At 42.3% G+C, this 17,837-nt stretch overlaps 1 protein-coding gene across 4 annotated transcripts in view; it reads left to right on the top strand.

Annotated features, from left to right (window-relative positions):
* Positions 1-17,837, top strand: part of LOC131472439 (protocadherin-1-like) — a 160,123-nt gene that overhangs the window by 110,300 nt on the left and 31,986 nt on the right. The window contains exon 5 of one of the 4 annotated variants that reach the window (XM_058649619.1): positions 13,410-15,618. The exons of the other annotated variants lie outside the window; for them this stretch is intronic. Coding sequence (XP_058505602.1) covers positions 13,410-13,468 — 59 coding nt within the window. The 3' untranslated portion in view covers positions 13,469-15,618. Of the gene's footprint in view, positions 1-13,409; positions 15,619-17,837 lie in introns of those variants that run through there. 4 annotated transcript variants of the gene reach the window in all.

The raw sequence follows: 17,837 nt of genomic DNA, 5'->3' as shown, positions 1-17,837 counted from the left end.
GGATCATTGATCATTGATCATGGATCATGATGGATCATTGATCATGGATCATTGATCATTGATCATGGATCATCAGCTGTCAGCAGACTCTTTGCTAAATGTTGCAGATGAACGTTAATGGTTTTTTTCACGTTGATCTACAGTAGAACATTGTTGCAATATGATTCTTCAGTGACGACACTCTCTGACCAATCAGTGCGATTTAAGATTAGAAGAAGAAGAATTTTAAGTAAATTTTGGAACTATAAGTAGATTTTGGAATTTTAAGTAGATTTTGGAATTTTAAGTAGATTTGGGAATTATAGGTAGATTTTAAGTAGATTTGGGAATTATAAGGAGATTTTGGAATTATAAATAGATTATAAGTAGATTTTGGAATATAAATAGATTATAAGTAGATTTTCGAACTATAAGTAGATGTTTGGAACTATAAGTAGATTTTGGAACTATAAGTAGATTTTGGAACTATAAGTAGATGTTTGGAACTATAAGTAGATTTTGGAATTTTAAGTAGATTTGGGAATTATAAGGAGATTTTGGAATTATAAATAGATTATAAGTAGATTTTGGAATATAAATAGATTATAAGTAGATTTTCGAACTATAAGTAGATGTTTGGAACTATAAGTAGATTTTGGAACTATAAGTAGATTTTGGAACTATAAGTAGATGTTTGGAACTATAAGTAGATTTTGGAATTTTAAGTAGATTTGGGAATTATAGGTAGATTTTAAGTAGATCTGGGAATTTTAAGGAGATTTTGGAATTATGAATAGATTATAAGTAGATTTTGGAACTATAAGTAGATTTTGGAACCATAAGTAGATTTTGGAAATGATAATTAGATTTTGGAATTTTAAGTAGATTTGGGAATTATAGGTAGATTTTAAGTCGATTTGGGAATTACAAGTAGATTTTGGAAATAAAAGTAGATTTTGGAAATTATAAGTAGATTTTGGAACTATAAGTAGATTTTGGAACTATAAGTAGATTTTGGAATTTATAAGTAGATTTTGGAAATATAAGTAGATTTTAGAAATTATAAATAGATTTTAGAAATTATAAGTAGATTTTAGAAAGTATAAGTAGATTTTGGAACTATAAGTAGATTTTGGAACTAAAAGTAGATTTTGGAATTTATAAGTAGATTTTGGAAATATAAGTAGATTTTAGAAATTATAAATAGATTTTAGAAATTATAAGTAGATTTTAGAAATTATAAGTAGATTTTGGAACTATAAGTAGATTTTGGAACTATAAGTAGATGTTTGGAACTATAAGTAGATTTTGGAACTATAAGTAGAAATTGGAACTATAAGTAGATGTTTGGAACTATAAGTAGATTTTGGAACTATAAGTAGATGTTTGGAACTATAAGTAGATGTTTGGAACTATAAGTGGGCCGGCAGTCTGTTGACGTCACATGTTCGTATCTTTATTGCTAACAAACACCACGTAAAACAGAGTGAACAAAAACAGAGTTGATTAGAGCAGAAAGTGTACAGTGACCATATATAAGTGTATCTTAGAGTTCCACATCAGTGTGATGAAGTGCACTGAGCTCAGTGTGATAACGACCATGTTACTGTAGCTGAGGCACAGACAGGATCGATGGAGTCGCCCTGCTTTAACCTGTCGTCCGACGCTCTAACCAAACGTTTGTGAAGCTGCTTCACCTGCGCCGCCAATCAATGAGAGCGCAGCCATTAAAGTGTTTGTGTGGACGCATGAGTCATCACACACACACACACACACACACACACAGAGGAGCTGAGGAGTCAGTGCTAAAAGCATTGGGGTGGTGAAGGTTGGCATGGCGACCTCACTTAAACGAGCCCTCCTGACGTTTTATTTTGCTTTATTTTCTATTTTCGTCCTTTCCATTTCCTGTTTCTCTCTCAAACCGGAGAGCAGGACGTTTAGAGTCGGAAATCTCGAAAGGAAAGAGCAGCAGGAAAAAATATGAAGCGAGGTACGGGGTCAGAGGTCAGCCCGGCTTCACACGCGGTGGTGTGGCGGTGGATGTGGGCGGCGAGGTTTCCGACGTGGTTGCACAGCTCGGGTCATTGTCTGACTGCAGATCCTCCACAGGCAGAGAGGAGGAGGTCACGGTCACACACGAGAGGAAGCACTTCTATCAACTTCCTGTTTCCTGTTCCCTCTCATATAAAACAGGAAGCGGACATGAATAAAAAAAGTTAGCAAGAAGTAAAAAGTGTTTAAGACTCTGTGATTTATTCTGTCAGCTGATAGTGAAGGCTAACACTGTAGGCTAATACTATCAGCTAACACTGTAGGCTAACACTGTGAGCTAATACTATCAGCTAACACTGTAGGCTAACACTGTGAGCTAATACTATCAGCTAACACTGTGAGCATACAATGTGACCAATACTGTTAGCTAACACTTTTAGCTAACAGTATAAGCTCACCTTGTCAAGTTAACATTAAAAGCTAACACTTCTGCTACTACTCTAGTCCTCATACTTCTACTCCTGCTTCTTATTTCTACTACTCAACTAGTACTTGAACTACTTCCTTTACTACTAACCCTACTTCGATTACAAACCCTTCTACACCTTTTAGTGTTGCTACTACTTCTACTACTACTACCCCATTACTTACCCTACTTCTACTACTACCCTACTGCTCCTGTTATTACCCCAACTTACCCGACACTATATATTCTACTTCCCGTACTTCAACAACTAATACCACTTATATTACGACTACTACTACTACTACTATCTGTAACTCCTTTGTACTACTCCTACTACCTTTACTTCAACTACTAACCGTACTCCACTACTTCTATTACTAAACCAACTACTTTTACTACTACTCCTACTTCTACAACTGCTCCTACTACTACTATCCTACTACTCCTGTTATTACCCCTACTTCTACTATTTCTATTATAACCCTTACTTTAACTAATACCACTTCTATTACTACTCCTACTACTACCCTTAGCTATACTATTTCTACTAGGCCAAGTACAACCAAAACCACCACCCGCACCTCCTTTTTACTACTCCTTCTACCCTTACTTCAACAACTGCCCGTACTCCTACTTATTTTCCTGTTTCTAATATTACTACGGTTTCTAAGTACAACTAAAAAAACGTGTACTTTCTCTCCGGCGATGACAGAGTCATTTTTCCGTGGTTCGTCCCCAGGAGGAGCACTTGTTTTCTACATGTCTGTGACTCGTAATCAGGCGTCTCCTGCTTGTTCCAGAAGTCACCCTCATTTAGGGTCTTCCTGTTTCCTTGGATGCGCCCGCCCTGCAGGGGGCCCGGATAATGACTCCCACCGCCGGAGCGATTCCCAAATAACAAAGACGAATGTGACTCCACACCCGTCGTTTAAACTCATCTATGTCCTCCCGTGATTCCACATCGCTGCGAGATCCACCGCGGTCCGGTTCTGACTGGCTGCGAGTTCAGTCCGTGTGTAATAGAGTGTTTGAGATAAACGTTTGGGAGCAGTGCAGCTGAAACTGATTTGCCGGGAAAGAAAAAGAAGGTATAGAGAAGAAAAAAAGGCCTGGACCTGAGAGAGAGGACACTTAAGAGGGAAAATCGACTTTGAAAAATGAGAAAGAGCGAGCGATGGGTCAGAGCTCCACCAATAAAGCAAACGAGAAAAAGAAAGAGTCAGCCTTGGCAGGAGAAACTGAGGCATTGTTCTGAGAGCTCTTCAGCCGGCGGACACATCCAGCTTCCCTCTCCACTCTCCCACAGCCATTTAACTGATTTAATTCTCCAAAATGGAGCCTCTCTGTCAGACTGATCGGGTTTTTTCCCTCCCCTCCCGCGGCCGTCACGCTCCACTCGGCCTCTCCCGCACTAAATCTCCTTAACAGCGACACATAAAGAAGCATCAATTCAGAGGATGAGCGGCGCGAAAACGTCGACAAGCAAACTAATAAAGACGCGGCGGTGCCGACAATCCCTGTCTGATGCGGCGAGCAATAAGCTAATGCTAACTGATCAATTATAGACCGCGCGGCGAGGGGGAGCGGCTTAACTCGGACAGGTGGCGGATATCTCGGGAGTCCGTTTATCACGGCAGAAACCTCCAATAACGGACGTGAATTACAGTCAAACGTGAAGGAATATCAGCGAGATCATCGCACACGGGTGTAAAACTGGAAACATTAACGTCACGTACAGACTTCATTTAGGAGTGAAGACGATGAGGAAACACAGATCTTGGCAGTTGAAATCAGGAGCTGCTGCTTCTTTGTTGTTGTTGTTGGAACATTCAATCTTCACCAGAGGTCACATCTCTGAGTTCAACCCTGGACGTCACACAATTCACTGGGAACCACTGAGTGAAGATAAGTGGTCTGAGGGGGGAAATAGATTTATATTCCAGCCTCTCGGCAGATTCATTTACAGCACAGAGCGTTTGTCGGAACCTTTGTGTGAAGTCGTGGACGTTTATGAGTTCGATAAATGGTTATTGTTATCGGCAAAAAGATTCAAGAAGGCCTTTGAAAGGTTTCGAAAATCACCCTAAATAAACATGGGTCATTGAAAGTGCTTGAATTTTGTGTAAGAAAGAGGTTAATATGTAGGTAGATGTCTTTCAAAATGTTTTCCAGGGGTCCTGGAAATTGTGTTGGAATTTGAAAATTCAAGGACGCAGGCCCTTAAAAGTTTTTGAAGCTTTCAAGATAGACATGGGTCATTGAAAGTGCTTGAATTTGTGCAAGGTAAATGTCTCCTGCCACTTATGTGCCCTTCAGGCTTTCCAGGGGTCCTGGAAATCCTTGAATGGTTTTGAATTTGGAAAAAAATTCAAGGCAAGTTTTTGAAGCTTTCAAGACAGACATGGGTCATTGAAAGTGCTTGAATTGTGTGGAAGAGGGAATTTCTTAAATCCTTGAAAGCTTTTGAATTTGAACCTTTTTTCAAGGCCCTTGAAAGTTTTACAAAATGGCCCCCAATAGACATGGGTCATTGAAAGTGCTTGGATTTTGTGCAAGGTAAATGTCTCCTGCCACTAATGTGCCCTTCCAGCTTTCCAAAGGGTCCTGGAAATCCTTGAAAGTTTTTGAATTTGGAAAAAAATCAAGGCCCTTGAAAGTGCTTGGATTTTGTGCAAGGTAAATGTATCCTGCCACTAATGTGCCCTTCTGGCTTTCCAGGGGTCCTGGAAATCCTTGAAAGTTTTTGAATTTGGAAAAAAATCAAGGCCCTTCAAAGTACTTGGATTATATGCAAGGTAAATGTCTCCTGCCACTAATGTGCCCTTCAGGTTTTCCAAGGGTCCTGCCAATCCTTGGAAGTTTTTGAATTAAAACATGGAGTGACAAAATAAAAAAAAAAAAAACAACAACTAAGGAATTGTACTGCGGATAGAGTCCAGGATAGAAGCAAAGCTGTGGATTTAAAGCATTTCCACAGTGTCTAATTCTTTCATCCCCGCGGCGCAGGACAAACCCAGCAGTCCACTCCAGCCATAAGTGGAGTCCACATGCAGCACAGTGTTTATTCCATTGTGGACGGTGTGAAAGTGGAGCCTGGAGCGGTGAAAAGAGCAGCCAGCGTTACATTATCACAGAGCTGACAGACGGACAGGCCTGTGGAGGTACTCTGCCTCCTCACTTGGCAGCGAAGTCTCGTCTTTTATGCAGCCAGACAAACACCGTCACGCAGGTACAAATGCCACTGTGGCCACATCACCCCCGTTTTTATTCCCTCTATTGTGAGCAGCTGCTGGAGACTTGGCGCGGGGAGGATGTGGAGGTTGATGCACAGCTCCTCGCTGTGTCAGGGCTGTGTAAACACGAGTCTTTATGTTCGCTCCCACTCTGCCCGGAGTCCAGAGGAAACCGGGGACATGATGCTGGACCACAGACTCGTCAGAATCCATCCAGGATGAGACGATACGACAGCAAACACTAATGCAGTTAAACACGGTGTTTGAGATCAAACTCTGGGATTTCAGTTTGAAGATATGAAGCCAGGCCCCGGTGACAGCAGATCTTCAGCTGGTTGACAGCCACACTGGTATTGTCCTGTGAGACGCCTTGATTAAGTTAAAGCTGCTGTCAGCGAGACACTTTATTAAAATCTGTGTTAAATAGCTCCGTATCCCGACAGCTACTGCTAATGTGGAGCATTTGCTCAGTGTCACAGGGCTCTTGTGTCGTGTTGGAGCGGAATTATGATATAGAAGTAAATATAAATACAGTTTTCTTTGCGTCCAGAGTAGAAACGACAGTAAGTTTGACAAGATTACCACGTCTCTATCAAGAGTTTGTAAAAACGTGGTCAAAAGCACCAGGTTCACAGTATCTGTCAGGACCCTCAAGTGTTGGTTGAAATTCGACAAGTTTGACAAGGTTTGCAAGCCTTTCCCAAAACACACGTACGTCCAAAAGAGACTCACAAGTGCTCATCAAAGTTTGGCAACATTCGCAAAGCCTCTGTCGAGACACAATTCGGCAAGACTCGCAAGTGTACGTCAAAGATTTACGAGATTCGCGAGTGTCTGTCAAGACTATCTGTCAGGATACAAAGGTGTCGGCCATATTCTGGCAAGACACACAAGTGTTTCTCAATCTTTGGTTTTTACGCAGCACAAACAAACTGCTCCTTCTCAGTTAATAAGTCGTTGATCTCAGAGGAACTCTTTGTTTCCCGTGTCCCGTTATCCAGTCAAAGGGAACGCTAAATGCAACAAAGGTGTAGGAGTTAGCCAAAAGATGATAATGGAACGTCGGCCACAAATCTACATCCTATCAACTGCACTTTACACGTCGTTACAGCCTACCAAGTTTTACCCAAAATCCTCCACATCATTGTTTTAGTCCCGTTTGTGTCAAGACAAGTTTCCTCTTTGATTTCTTGTCGTGATTATCGTTCAGTTGACTCATGAACTGAGATGTTTACCCACTTAAGTGATTCCACTTTAAGGCTTTATCTTATCTGGGAGGCGCCCCCTAGAGAGGGTGTGGAGTTATGACAGGGTGGGAGTGATGAGGCCAGATGTAAACAAATGCTGCACTGCTGCCAAAGCAGGTACAAATGTGTGAAAATATGAGGTTTAAAATGGGAAGCTAGACTAGGACTTGGTTCTTTACCGGGTGATCCTACCACATTATCCTTCACACCAGGGTCCCTGGGGGGGCACTGGGTCACACCCTGGACAAGACCAGTAGACGAACATCCATCCACTCTCACACCTACAGTCAATTTAGAGAGTCCCATTTACCTAATGCCCCAAATCTGCATGTTTTTAGACTGTGGGAGGAACCCGGAGAACCCAGGGAACCCGGGGAACCTGGAGAAAAAAAGCGTGACCTGATCCTGTTGGTTGATTTCTGTAATTCACTTTTGCTAATACGATAATAATCTGCCTCCAGGATCTCAGCTGAGAAGTCACCGCCTCAGAGAAGGGCCCTGGAGAGAAGGTCTGGGAACCACTGCTGTATTTTTAAACTGTGAGGCTGTTTTTAGCGTCTCTGAAGGTTCTGTGTTTGTACCTCTGGAGTCATCTGGACGTCCTCTTATTGCGCGAGCGTCCACAGCAATAAATCATCTCTATTTATAGTGGGTGTGTGTGAGTGTGGGCAGATGCGTATCTACACTCTTTCAGATGACTTTGTCGACCGTTTGCAGCTCATGCAAATCAGCCGCGGCTGATCTATCTCACCTGATAGACGCCCTGTAACGCCGCCGTTTACAGCGGATTTGCAGTCATGAGCGCGTTGCTGCTCAGTGACCTGCCGTAGCCGTGAATGCACTTTATATTCATAGCTCTTTATTTCACTAAACAAGTCCCGGAATCAGACATGACACCTGTTTTGTTCCCGCGTTTCATTTTTTCCTCTAATTAAGTCCAGCCTCTGTGTTCGTGCCGCAGCCTCCAGACGCATCATTCAGAGTATGATGGAGCGCTAAATGAGTTGATCAAACCTAGCGGCCGCTGGGACGGCGCTGTGCTCCGCGTACAGCATGGCCTCAGGGTTGTTTGGTGGTTCAGCGGGGATCCGTCACAGTCCATTTCTGCTGCTCTCTCACTGACACCAAACAAGCTTTCTCCTCCTTCACGTTTCCCTCCAGGAGAGCTTCCCTCCGTCCATCTCCCCGTCAGTTGAAGTCTGGTATGATTGTTACGACCGTGCGGCTCCACCCGCAGTTTTCTGATGTGAACGTCAGCTCCAGAGAAAAGACGTAAACAGGCCGACTGTTTTCGAGCCTGAAGGCACAAACACTGTATCTCTGTCTCTGAGTTTTCCTGACACTCTGACTCACACTCACTGGAAAGTATCACAGAGATGAAATCAGACCAAGAGTTGGGATCAGTTTGTCAAAAGTAGGTGCGGACATGACCAGAATAACTGTGGTTCACGGTGTTGGTGAGATACTTCCTCTCAACTCTTAAAAATGGAAAACGGAGAATCTTAAGTACGACAAATCAAAATGAGTCTAAACTCAATTTAAGAGAAGTGCTTATATTTGCACACACAACAACCTGTGATAATCCATTTTACTTCATATTCCTCTAATACGACTTAAAACAATGGTTTGTGTGCAAATATAAGAAATCCTCGTCCGTACAGAACTTCTCTGCATGTTTTAGGTGGAACTTCCTGTTTTTCCTGGTTTTAAGGAACATTACCTTCTGAAAGTGGCTACATTACAAGCTAGTTTTGAATATTCTCGCCGGGCCTTTGTTCACCTCAGTAGGCAAATTTTTTTTCTTTAACTCAAGTTATGGGGCTGTTTTTACAGTGTAAGTGCAGTAAAACGTGGTTAATGAACTGTAAATTAAGATTACACGACAGTGAGAGTGAACCATGAAGGATTATCTCCGTCTTTGAGCAGTGACCTTTGACCCCTGTCCGTGGAAACTTTGTTTTAAAGTGCGAGAGAAAACAAAAGCACTTCACCCACACACACACAGCAGTAAACGGCGGCTGCATACAAAGCGTTCCAGCGAACGCAGCGTAATTGCACGACGTCCTTGAAGGAGCAGCACATATTTATCACTTTCACAGCTTTTAATGGAGCAGGAAGTTCTTCAGTATGTTTCTGCAAACGCACAGAGAAAAAAAACCCAGAGTGTAATTGTTGTTGAAGCCGCGGTGAGTCCACAGAACGCCGGCACACTCACAATGTTTACGACTCGGAGCCGTGGAAACGCCGTGGAGACGCCGCGGAAACGCCGCCCTGCTGTTGTCCTTCTGTCTCAGGTCCGTCTGTCCCTCTGCTCCAAGAGGAAACAAACAACAGCAAACAAACACACTGTGTTTATTCTCTCGCTCTGATTCCGTTCAAGTTCACTCGTTCGCCTTGACTCCACAAACCAGAGAGCTTTTTTATTTCTTCTCTTTCTTTCTTTTCTTTTAAGAAACAGAAATGTAGAAAATGTTTCACCACAGAAAATCGACTCTAACAAATGAAATTAGTCGGTCACTATTGACGATGACATCACATCATTCTGTAGATTAGACGTCCTAATGAAACTAATGACTGGTGTTTAATACAGACACTAGAGTCATTAGAACTCCAGGGGGCGCTACAGTGGTTGAAACTTGAGTACTCAACTGTAACGCTAAAATGAACAATCCTCTATCAGGATGACTTTGTGTTTATTTTATATCCGTACGACAAACGCGCTCGGACGAGTTCACTCATTTACGTAGGGTGCAAATCGCCAAAAAACAACGCCAAAATTCAAAATGGCCGACTTCCTGTTGAGTTGAGGCCATGGTTATGGTCGACTTTTTTGTCCGCCCTGGTCTAAAACATCTTCCCACCAAGTGTGGGGAAATTCGGTGGGAATCAATTTAACCTGTTTTCACCTTAGGGGGCGCTATAGAGCCCTTGAGCAACACACGGTTCTGGGAATTATGCCAATATAGCATTTTCACCAAACCTGACCTCCATGTTAAGTTTCAAGCGTTTTTATGCATGTTAGCGCCCTCAAAAATTAGGTTCCTCCCACCAATTTGTGCGATCGCGGAAAAGTGTGATTCAGGCTTTAGCATTACACCTGCAGAGGGCGCTCCAATCAAAACGTCTCACTATTAACTCAGAAATTTTGATGATATAAATCAAGTTGAAATGTAACGTAGCACTGTGTGGGCGGGTCTCGCTGGTCTCGTGTGGGCGGGTCTCGCTGGTCTCGCGTGGGCAGTGCTGTGGAAGGCTGAGGCTACAGTTTCCATGGCTGTCGCCGCGGTGCTTTCAACCAGACACGCTCTTTGTCACAAGGCTGCTTCTCTCTGTGACCTCGCTAACAAGCACAGCTCCGCTCCCTCGTCTCCTCTGACCTCGTCCACGCTGGGAAGAAATAATCCAGCAGATGAAACGCCGTCATTGAGCAACACGAGTCCCCGACACCGATATTCTGCCTCTTGTTAGCGACGACAAAAGAGAAAAGGACTTGTCTGCCGACCTCCCTCACCGGAGACAGACTTTTAAAAGCTGGTTTTTCAGAATTCTTTTCAAAGAAACATGCAAATGGAAGTGTTTCTGTCTTTTCATTGATTTTATTTATTTCTTTTTTCGTGTTGAACACTTTACTTTCATCCTCACAACAGCACAGATTCATACTTTGTGAACAGGAAAGATCGTTTGAATTGAACCGTACTTTTCCTCTAACTCTCTTTGATACGACCAAATAAAACCAGAAGAAGAAGAAGAGTGGGTATTATGGTCTGTATTTATATAGAGCTTTTCTAGTGTAGATGAAGCTGCTTTACCCTACAGTTTTCACCAATTCACACACTCACTCATTCACATTCACACGCTGCCGCGTGGGCTTAAGTGTCTTTGCTCAAGGACACACATAGACTTGCAGAGCTGGGAATTGAACCCACAACCAGTTGAAAGACAGCTGGCCCTACCACTGAGCCAGCATGGCTCAATCCTAACTCCTCACTCTTTAATACTTTTACTCCTAAAGTACATTTTATATCAGAAAATTAGAAGTACAGTAAATGTCACACACTTTAAGACTTTTACATAAGTAAAAATAAAAAAGTGACAAACTTTTCTGTATCACTTTAAGGTTTTTATACAGGACTGTTTTTACCTCATAATCAGGGAAGTTATGCTGTCATCGGCGTAACCTTTGACCTTCTCTTAGCAACTTCCTGTCTACAGTTTTTGACGCATCATTCTGATTTTTTCACAATAGGTAGTTTATCACCCGAGTATGTTTCTGTTCAAGTTTGGTACGAATCCACGCTCTGATGACGTCACAGCGGACCAAAGATGTAGAACATGTAACATGGTTCAGTCACATGTGTTTCTCTCTGACATACTGTAAGTTTAAAAAGAAATTGAGTTTTTATAGCTTCTATGATATAAATGAGCAAAAAAAGAAAAAAAGAAACCAGGAAATATTCACATGTAAGGTTAATTTCTATAACGCGTTGAAAAACAAAGCACAGACATAAACAAAACACTTGAATCAGAAATAAATAAATATACAAACCCCGTAAGAGAGTAGATTTTAAATAAACTAACCTTTTGATTTAAAGTTTAAAGACAAAATACAATAAATATGGGGGTTTGATCTCCAACCACGGGCTATATTTACATACGGTACCTGCCTCAGAACCACAGCCTCCACCGCGTGGAACCTGGCTTTGATTCAGCGCTGTTGTGACCCATTTCTTACATCAATGACATCTGGAGGAGGGAGGGAGGGAGGAGGGAGGAGGGAGTTAGGGAGGGAAGGTCGCGGCGAGGAAGCGATGATGTCTAACAAACGCGCCTGGCGGGAGGTAACCTCTGGAGCAGGTAGTGAGGCAGAGGCTCTAAACGAGGCCGACGTCCGACTGTGAGTTTCATTATGAGCAGATGCTGTCGCGATGGGAGGAAGGAGGGAGGAGATGTGGAGGGGAGGAGGGAGGAGAGGTGTAAAAGGGAAAGAAGGGAGGAGGGGAAGCGAGGGAAGACAAAGAGGAACGAAGGAGTGAATGAAGCATAGATGAGTTGAGAGGAGAGAAGAGAAGGAGGGATTAGATTAGGACTGTAATCCCTGAAAACTGCAGTAGTACGACCAACTCTGTGTATGTGTGTGTGTGTGAGTATTTGTTACCTCTTGAGGACCTTGATTGTCACTGACCTTGTCAGGACCTGTAGTCCTCATGGAGACCAAAACCTGGTCCTAATGAGGCAGAACCTGGTTTCTGAGGAACTGGTTAAAGTTTAGGACTAAGATTTGAATTGTGGTTATGGTTAAGGTTTATGTGTGTGTGTGTGTGTGTGTGTGTGTGTGTGAGCTCCATACTTTACATGAAGAAAACTGACTGAACACAGAGACACAGAGAAAAATGTAGTTAAGCCACTAAATAAAAGACGTGTGTGATAAAATCTACGTTAGTTTAATTCTACAACATCGTAACAACACGTTCACGTCTTTATCTCACTGTGAGACAGACTTTACAACAGGAAACTGACGTTTGTAAACCACTCACTCTCCCACACCAAAGCCCATAGAGAAAATCAGTGATTTTAGCTGCAGGGACACAGGAGCTGCTGGTCCTCTGCTGCCTCGTGTGGTCACTTTGTGTCACTGAGGTAAATCTGAACAAAGGATTTCAAAAGCCGAAGTGACAAAATGACACCTTTGAACTTAGCGATGGAGGCAGCAGTGGATCAACAGCTCCTGATAAGTCCTGTGTGCTGTGATGTTAAAATCAGTGATTTTCTCTATGAGGTTTGGTGTGGTGTTGAAAAACAGATCCAGCAGCAGGTAAACCAGGAAAAAACGGATTGAATAGACTCATGTTATAAAATCAGTTTAAGTCTACGATGTCTTAACACGATCACGTCTTTATCTCACTGTGAGACAGACTTTACAACAGGAAACTGATGTTTGTAAACCACTCACTCTCCCACACCAAAGCCCATAGAGAAAATCAGAGATTTTAACATCACACACACAGGAGTTGTTGATCCACTGCTGCCTCCATCACTAAATTCAAATCTCTTATTTTGTCAATTCACCTTTTGAATTCGGATCTTTGTTCAGATCAGTGACACAAAGTGACCACACGAGGCAGCAGTAGACCAGCAGCTCCTGTGTCCCTGTGAGCTAAAATCACTGATTTTCTCTATGGGCTTTGGTGTGGGAGAGTGAGTGGTTTAAAACACTCCATTTCCTGTTTTTATTACAAAGTCATGTGTGTGTGATTTTGGACATTTTTATTATATTAAGATATTTTTTGTGGCTCTGAGAAACTACATCTACATTTTTTAATTACCTCCTCTTTTTTTATTATTAAAAAACTGTCTTTTTTAAATGACTGCTCCTTTTTTTCCTTTTTTTTGATTTTTTTTCTGCTCATTGATGAGACATTTTGCATGGAATGTGTTTTTTGTGCGCTGCGTTGCCTGAGGTGTAAGACGTTCGTATCTATCCTCTTGTAGGTGGAGCGTCGTCGAGCGCCGCGCTGGAGAGGGGGGCCGGACAAAACAGACAAAACTAAAGACACAAAGAACATCTTAAGCTTCTTCTCTCTTTTTTTTTTTCCTCCTCTGATTTTCCAAAAAGAAAAGTTCTTGCTCTCTGCTGCAGTTGTGAGGATTCTCCTCTTCCCTTTTTTTTTTTGTTTCACGTCTTTGCTACAATTTTTCATGAAAACCAATTGAAACAGAAAAATCTGATGAAAGGAAAAACATTTTTTTTTGTTGGAGGAAATAAGAAGGAATTGATGGTTAATTTTGTTTTTCTCTTTTTCCCGGCGGTGGATTTGTGTGGTTCTTTGTTCTCTGTGTGGACGTCACTGAAGTGGACTCACTCGTCACAACCTCAGTGGATTATCAGCTCTTCATCTTCCCGGGTCTGAGAACTCTAGCTTACACTTTGTTGTCCGAGGGTTTTTATACTCGTACGTGGATCAATCTCCTTTTCACGCTTATATCTAAGGTTTTTTTTGGAGTTATTTTCGGTAGCCCTGGTGCCTGTAGTTGACGATTGACAGTCAGGGTTTCGGAGGACGCGGTGAACGGCAGATAATCAGCCCGACCTCCTCCTCCTCCTCCTCCTCCTCACAATGGCCAATAGAGACTCTGCTAGGAACTGACAGGAGCAGTTGTGGACACCTTGTTATCACTTCTTCAATCCTTTCCTCTCCTCTCACGCCAATGTTTTTATTTTATTCATTTATTTTTCTTTGTTTGAGCCAAAGTCAGAAGAGAAACTCTGAGTCAGTGTCAAACCTGACACCTGTAACCTGTCTAGCCTTAGCCTAGTTTAGCAGAAAAGACTTAAAGCAAAGGGGAAACTGCTAGTTGTCAACATAGCCACTACACGTTATAGATGTGTCACTGATAAGAAGCTCAAATCTTTCTGAAAGGATTGTGACAGCTGTGAACAGGAGTGTATCGTCTGCATACGCAATGACACCAATAATGTCACTTTTATTGGTTTTAAAAGGAACGTATCGTTACAAGATTTCTCAGACTTTGCAATATTAACATAACCATTGTGGTCAATTTAAAAAACAACACAAAAAACGAAGAGATTTTTTGGAAATCTTCTCTTGTTTGTCATTCATTTGTCATGGAATTAGGACGCTTGGTAAAAAAAAATTGTATGTAATTTTTGCCCAAGTTTGGATGTTGCTAAGCTAGCAGTTTCCCCCCCGTGCTTCCAGTCTCATGGTGCAATCCATTCACAACGAACACAAAGTGATTTTTCTGTTTCGCGTTACTCACACGACTGCGATCACGCAATCAATCAATAAGTAACTAGAGTAAAGACAATGGGGTTGAGCACTCACATGGGGCTAATGCTAACTAGGTTTGTAGTTCCACTTCAGTATTTGTTCTCATTTCCAGAGATAATCTCAGAATATGCCTCATATCCAGAACAATTGAAAATTGACAGTCGACTTTAAATTGTAAAAAATAAACTCCCTGCTCTACGTAAAATTCTAATTTATTACAGCACTTTAAAGAAAGTAAATCTAAGTAGATCTTAGGTTTATTCTTCATTCACATTCCCAAGTCCAAATAACGCCAAAAAATATTAGTTTTTACGGGAAAAAATCCTGTCGTGTTCGTTGTCGATGCACCTTTAGGCCTTTAAATGCTAATCGCAACAGCGTTAATACGACGACAACTACAAGAAACTCAAAAATAATCAAACTGAATCATCGAGGTTCTATCTACCTATCTATCTATCTATCTATCTATCTATCTATCTATCTATCTATGAAAGTCACATCTGTCCATCTTTATCATTCTTCGACCTCCTGTCTTCACAGTTTGAGGACACACACACACACACACACATATTTTAAGGAGCTTTTATGACGTCAAACTCCCGCCATCAAACACTCATCACTGACCTGTCTGTCACTTTGCTCCGCCCCCTTGTAAGCTGTGTAGGAGTGAATCAGCTGGTGGTTTAGCAGCCTGAGTGTGTGTGTGTGTGTGTGTGTGTGTGGGGGAACTATAACAGTCTGTTTATAAAGGATATTAAAGTTGTTGAATATTTGTAGTCATCGCTGGTTTTGCTGTAGGAGTCGCGCGGAGCGGCGCGCGGCGCTGTGACCCCGCCCCCGCCGCCGCACCTGTGAATGTACTTTGTATCCAGAGGTTTTTATTACAATAAATAAGTGCTGGAACCTGACGAGACACTTTCTTCACTTCTTTACTTTCTGCATTTTACAGGTTTACGAGGAGCCATGAAGTAGTTGTAGTACTAGTAGTAGTCCACTATTTATTTCATGACTCCTTTTACCTACATCTACATCTGATGCAATGGTTTCGAAGAAAATATCACGTGTCTGCATGATGCAGTACTCACATGATCAGTAGGGGGAGTCTCAATAACACCAAACCCCATAGAGAAAATCAGTGATTTTAGCTCGTGGGGACACCGGAGCCACTGGTCCTCTGCTGCCTCGTGTGGTCACTTTGTGTCACTGAGTCAAGTCTAAATTAAATATTTCAAAAGCCGAATTGACAAAATAAGACATTTGAACTTAGTGATGGAGGCAGCAGTGGATCAACAGCTCCTGTGAACTCCTGTGTGCTGTGATGTTAAAATCCCTGATTTTCTCTATGGGGTTTGGTGTGGGAGAGTGAGTGGTTTACACACTTCAGTTTCCTGTTGTAAAGTCTGTCTCACAGTGAGATAAAACCCTTAACTACCCCTTTAACATCTGCACAGTTTCTCTGACATGATTGTGACTGTTTTTAAAACATTAAGACGCGCTTTTCTTCCTGCCCGCCGCTCCCCCGCGGCTCCCCTCGCCCTGTTCTCCGTCTCATTACAGTTTCCTGGGTCTCGGCCGCGTGAATGATTTATTCGCTCGTGCGCCGCGGCCTCCTGCGAACGCGGCGCTCGCTAAAGTGCAGCGGTGAAGCCCGGACGGGAGCTGCCTCCTGGACACAACAGTGGAGAGCAACACCATTAAGTATTTATGCTGCGTTTCGCTTACACCGTCAGTTTTTGGGTGGTAAACTATTATTAATGAACGCCGCGGCTGAGGCTAATGCATGCTGCAGAGGCCTGAAATGTCTCGCTTTTTAACAAACAATACAACGACGACAACAACAACAACAACAAAACAACAATTTATGATGCTGTATGGATCAAGTGATCAGTCACTGGTTTGATGTGTAACACAATAACATCATACACAACTTTGAGCCGTCATGACCATGCCAAACCTGTAGGTGGCAGTGTAACGGCAGTGACTAGTTTGACTGAAGTTTTACGAATAGGAACATTTTCAGTTTCGTCTGAAACCATAAAACGTGGAAATATGTCGGGCGTGTCCGAGTCCGTTATATTTTAATTAAAGCCTTAATTACCGCCATGATAAACAACACCCCCCTTCTCTCTGTCTCTCTTTTCTTGTCATCAAAGCACCCACAAAGCTCGCCCATATGTACACACACACACACAGGGAGCCTGCGGTCGGTCTCAGCGGTGCAGCAGAACTGTGTTTATGGCTGTTAATGAAAACTGAGGCCAGAGTCCCACAATCCCAACGCTAATCACCATCCAAATCTCTGGACGAGACAGAGGGAGGGAGGGAGGGAGAGAGCGAGAGAGAGAGAGAGAGACCACAACATTCATGTCTGAACACGAAAGATTAAAAAGAAAAGTGAAAAGATCTATCATCAGAAACTGGTTTGTCGCGTTTAACCGCCTTTAAAAAATCTTTGCGGTTTCTCTTACGTTTTTAAATCAACGGTCGAAAGAAAATGTTTAAAGAAACGTATAAAACGGTGAATTAACATGATTTAAAGTCTTTTTTTTTAAGTTCCTCCGCCATGTTTCGAGTGAGAAAGTTGGCTGCAATCTGTATCTCGGCCACTAGACGGCACTAAAGTCAACAACACAACGTGTAGTGTTTCATAAAGGACATCGATGGCCACATTTTCAAGGAATATTTCCCTTTCGTTACCAGTTTTCTTGTGTTTGATTACGAGCCACAACTATCACGAATTTTCATCCTAATCCGATCTTCTTATTTTCTTGATTGATTATTTGCCAGAAAACTGCCACAAAAGTCCGTTGGATTACAATTGACCTATTTTTAGGGTCCGAGTATCACATGGTGCGTCGAATCGTAGTTTTTTTCACGTTATTATTTTTATTTTGCGCATTTTTTGAGGCCTTTCCCGTGCCCCAAAACTCACAAAACAATTTTTATCGTACCTGCACGAAAATTGGCACATATGTGCAGAAAGTCTGGGCGGAGAGAAAATGACATTATGACCATGATCCAAACCCAACAGGGAAGCCGCCCTCTTGGATTGAACGTTGACTTTTTTGGCGATTTTAGCACCAATGGTATTTAAAGAAAGTTCAAACTTGGTGAGGTCACTGTGGAC

This window comes from Solea solea, chromosome 14, assembly GCF_958295425.1.
Source record: "Solea solea chromosome 14, fSolSol10.1, whole genome shotgun sequence".
Taxonomy (NCBI): Eukaryota; Metazoa; Chordata; class Actinopteri; order Pleuronectiformes; family Soleidae; genus Solea; species Solea solea.
The sequence above is the reverse complement of the archived record's forward strand: the minus strand, read 5'-3'. Positions and strand labels throughout refer to the sequence as shown.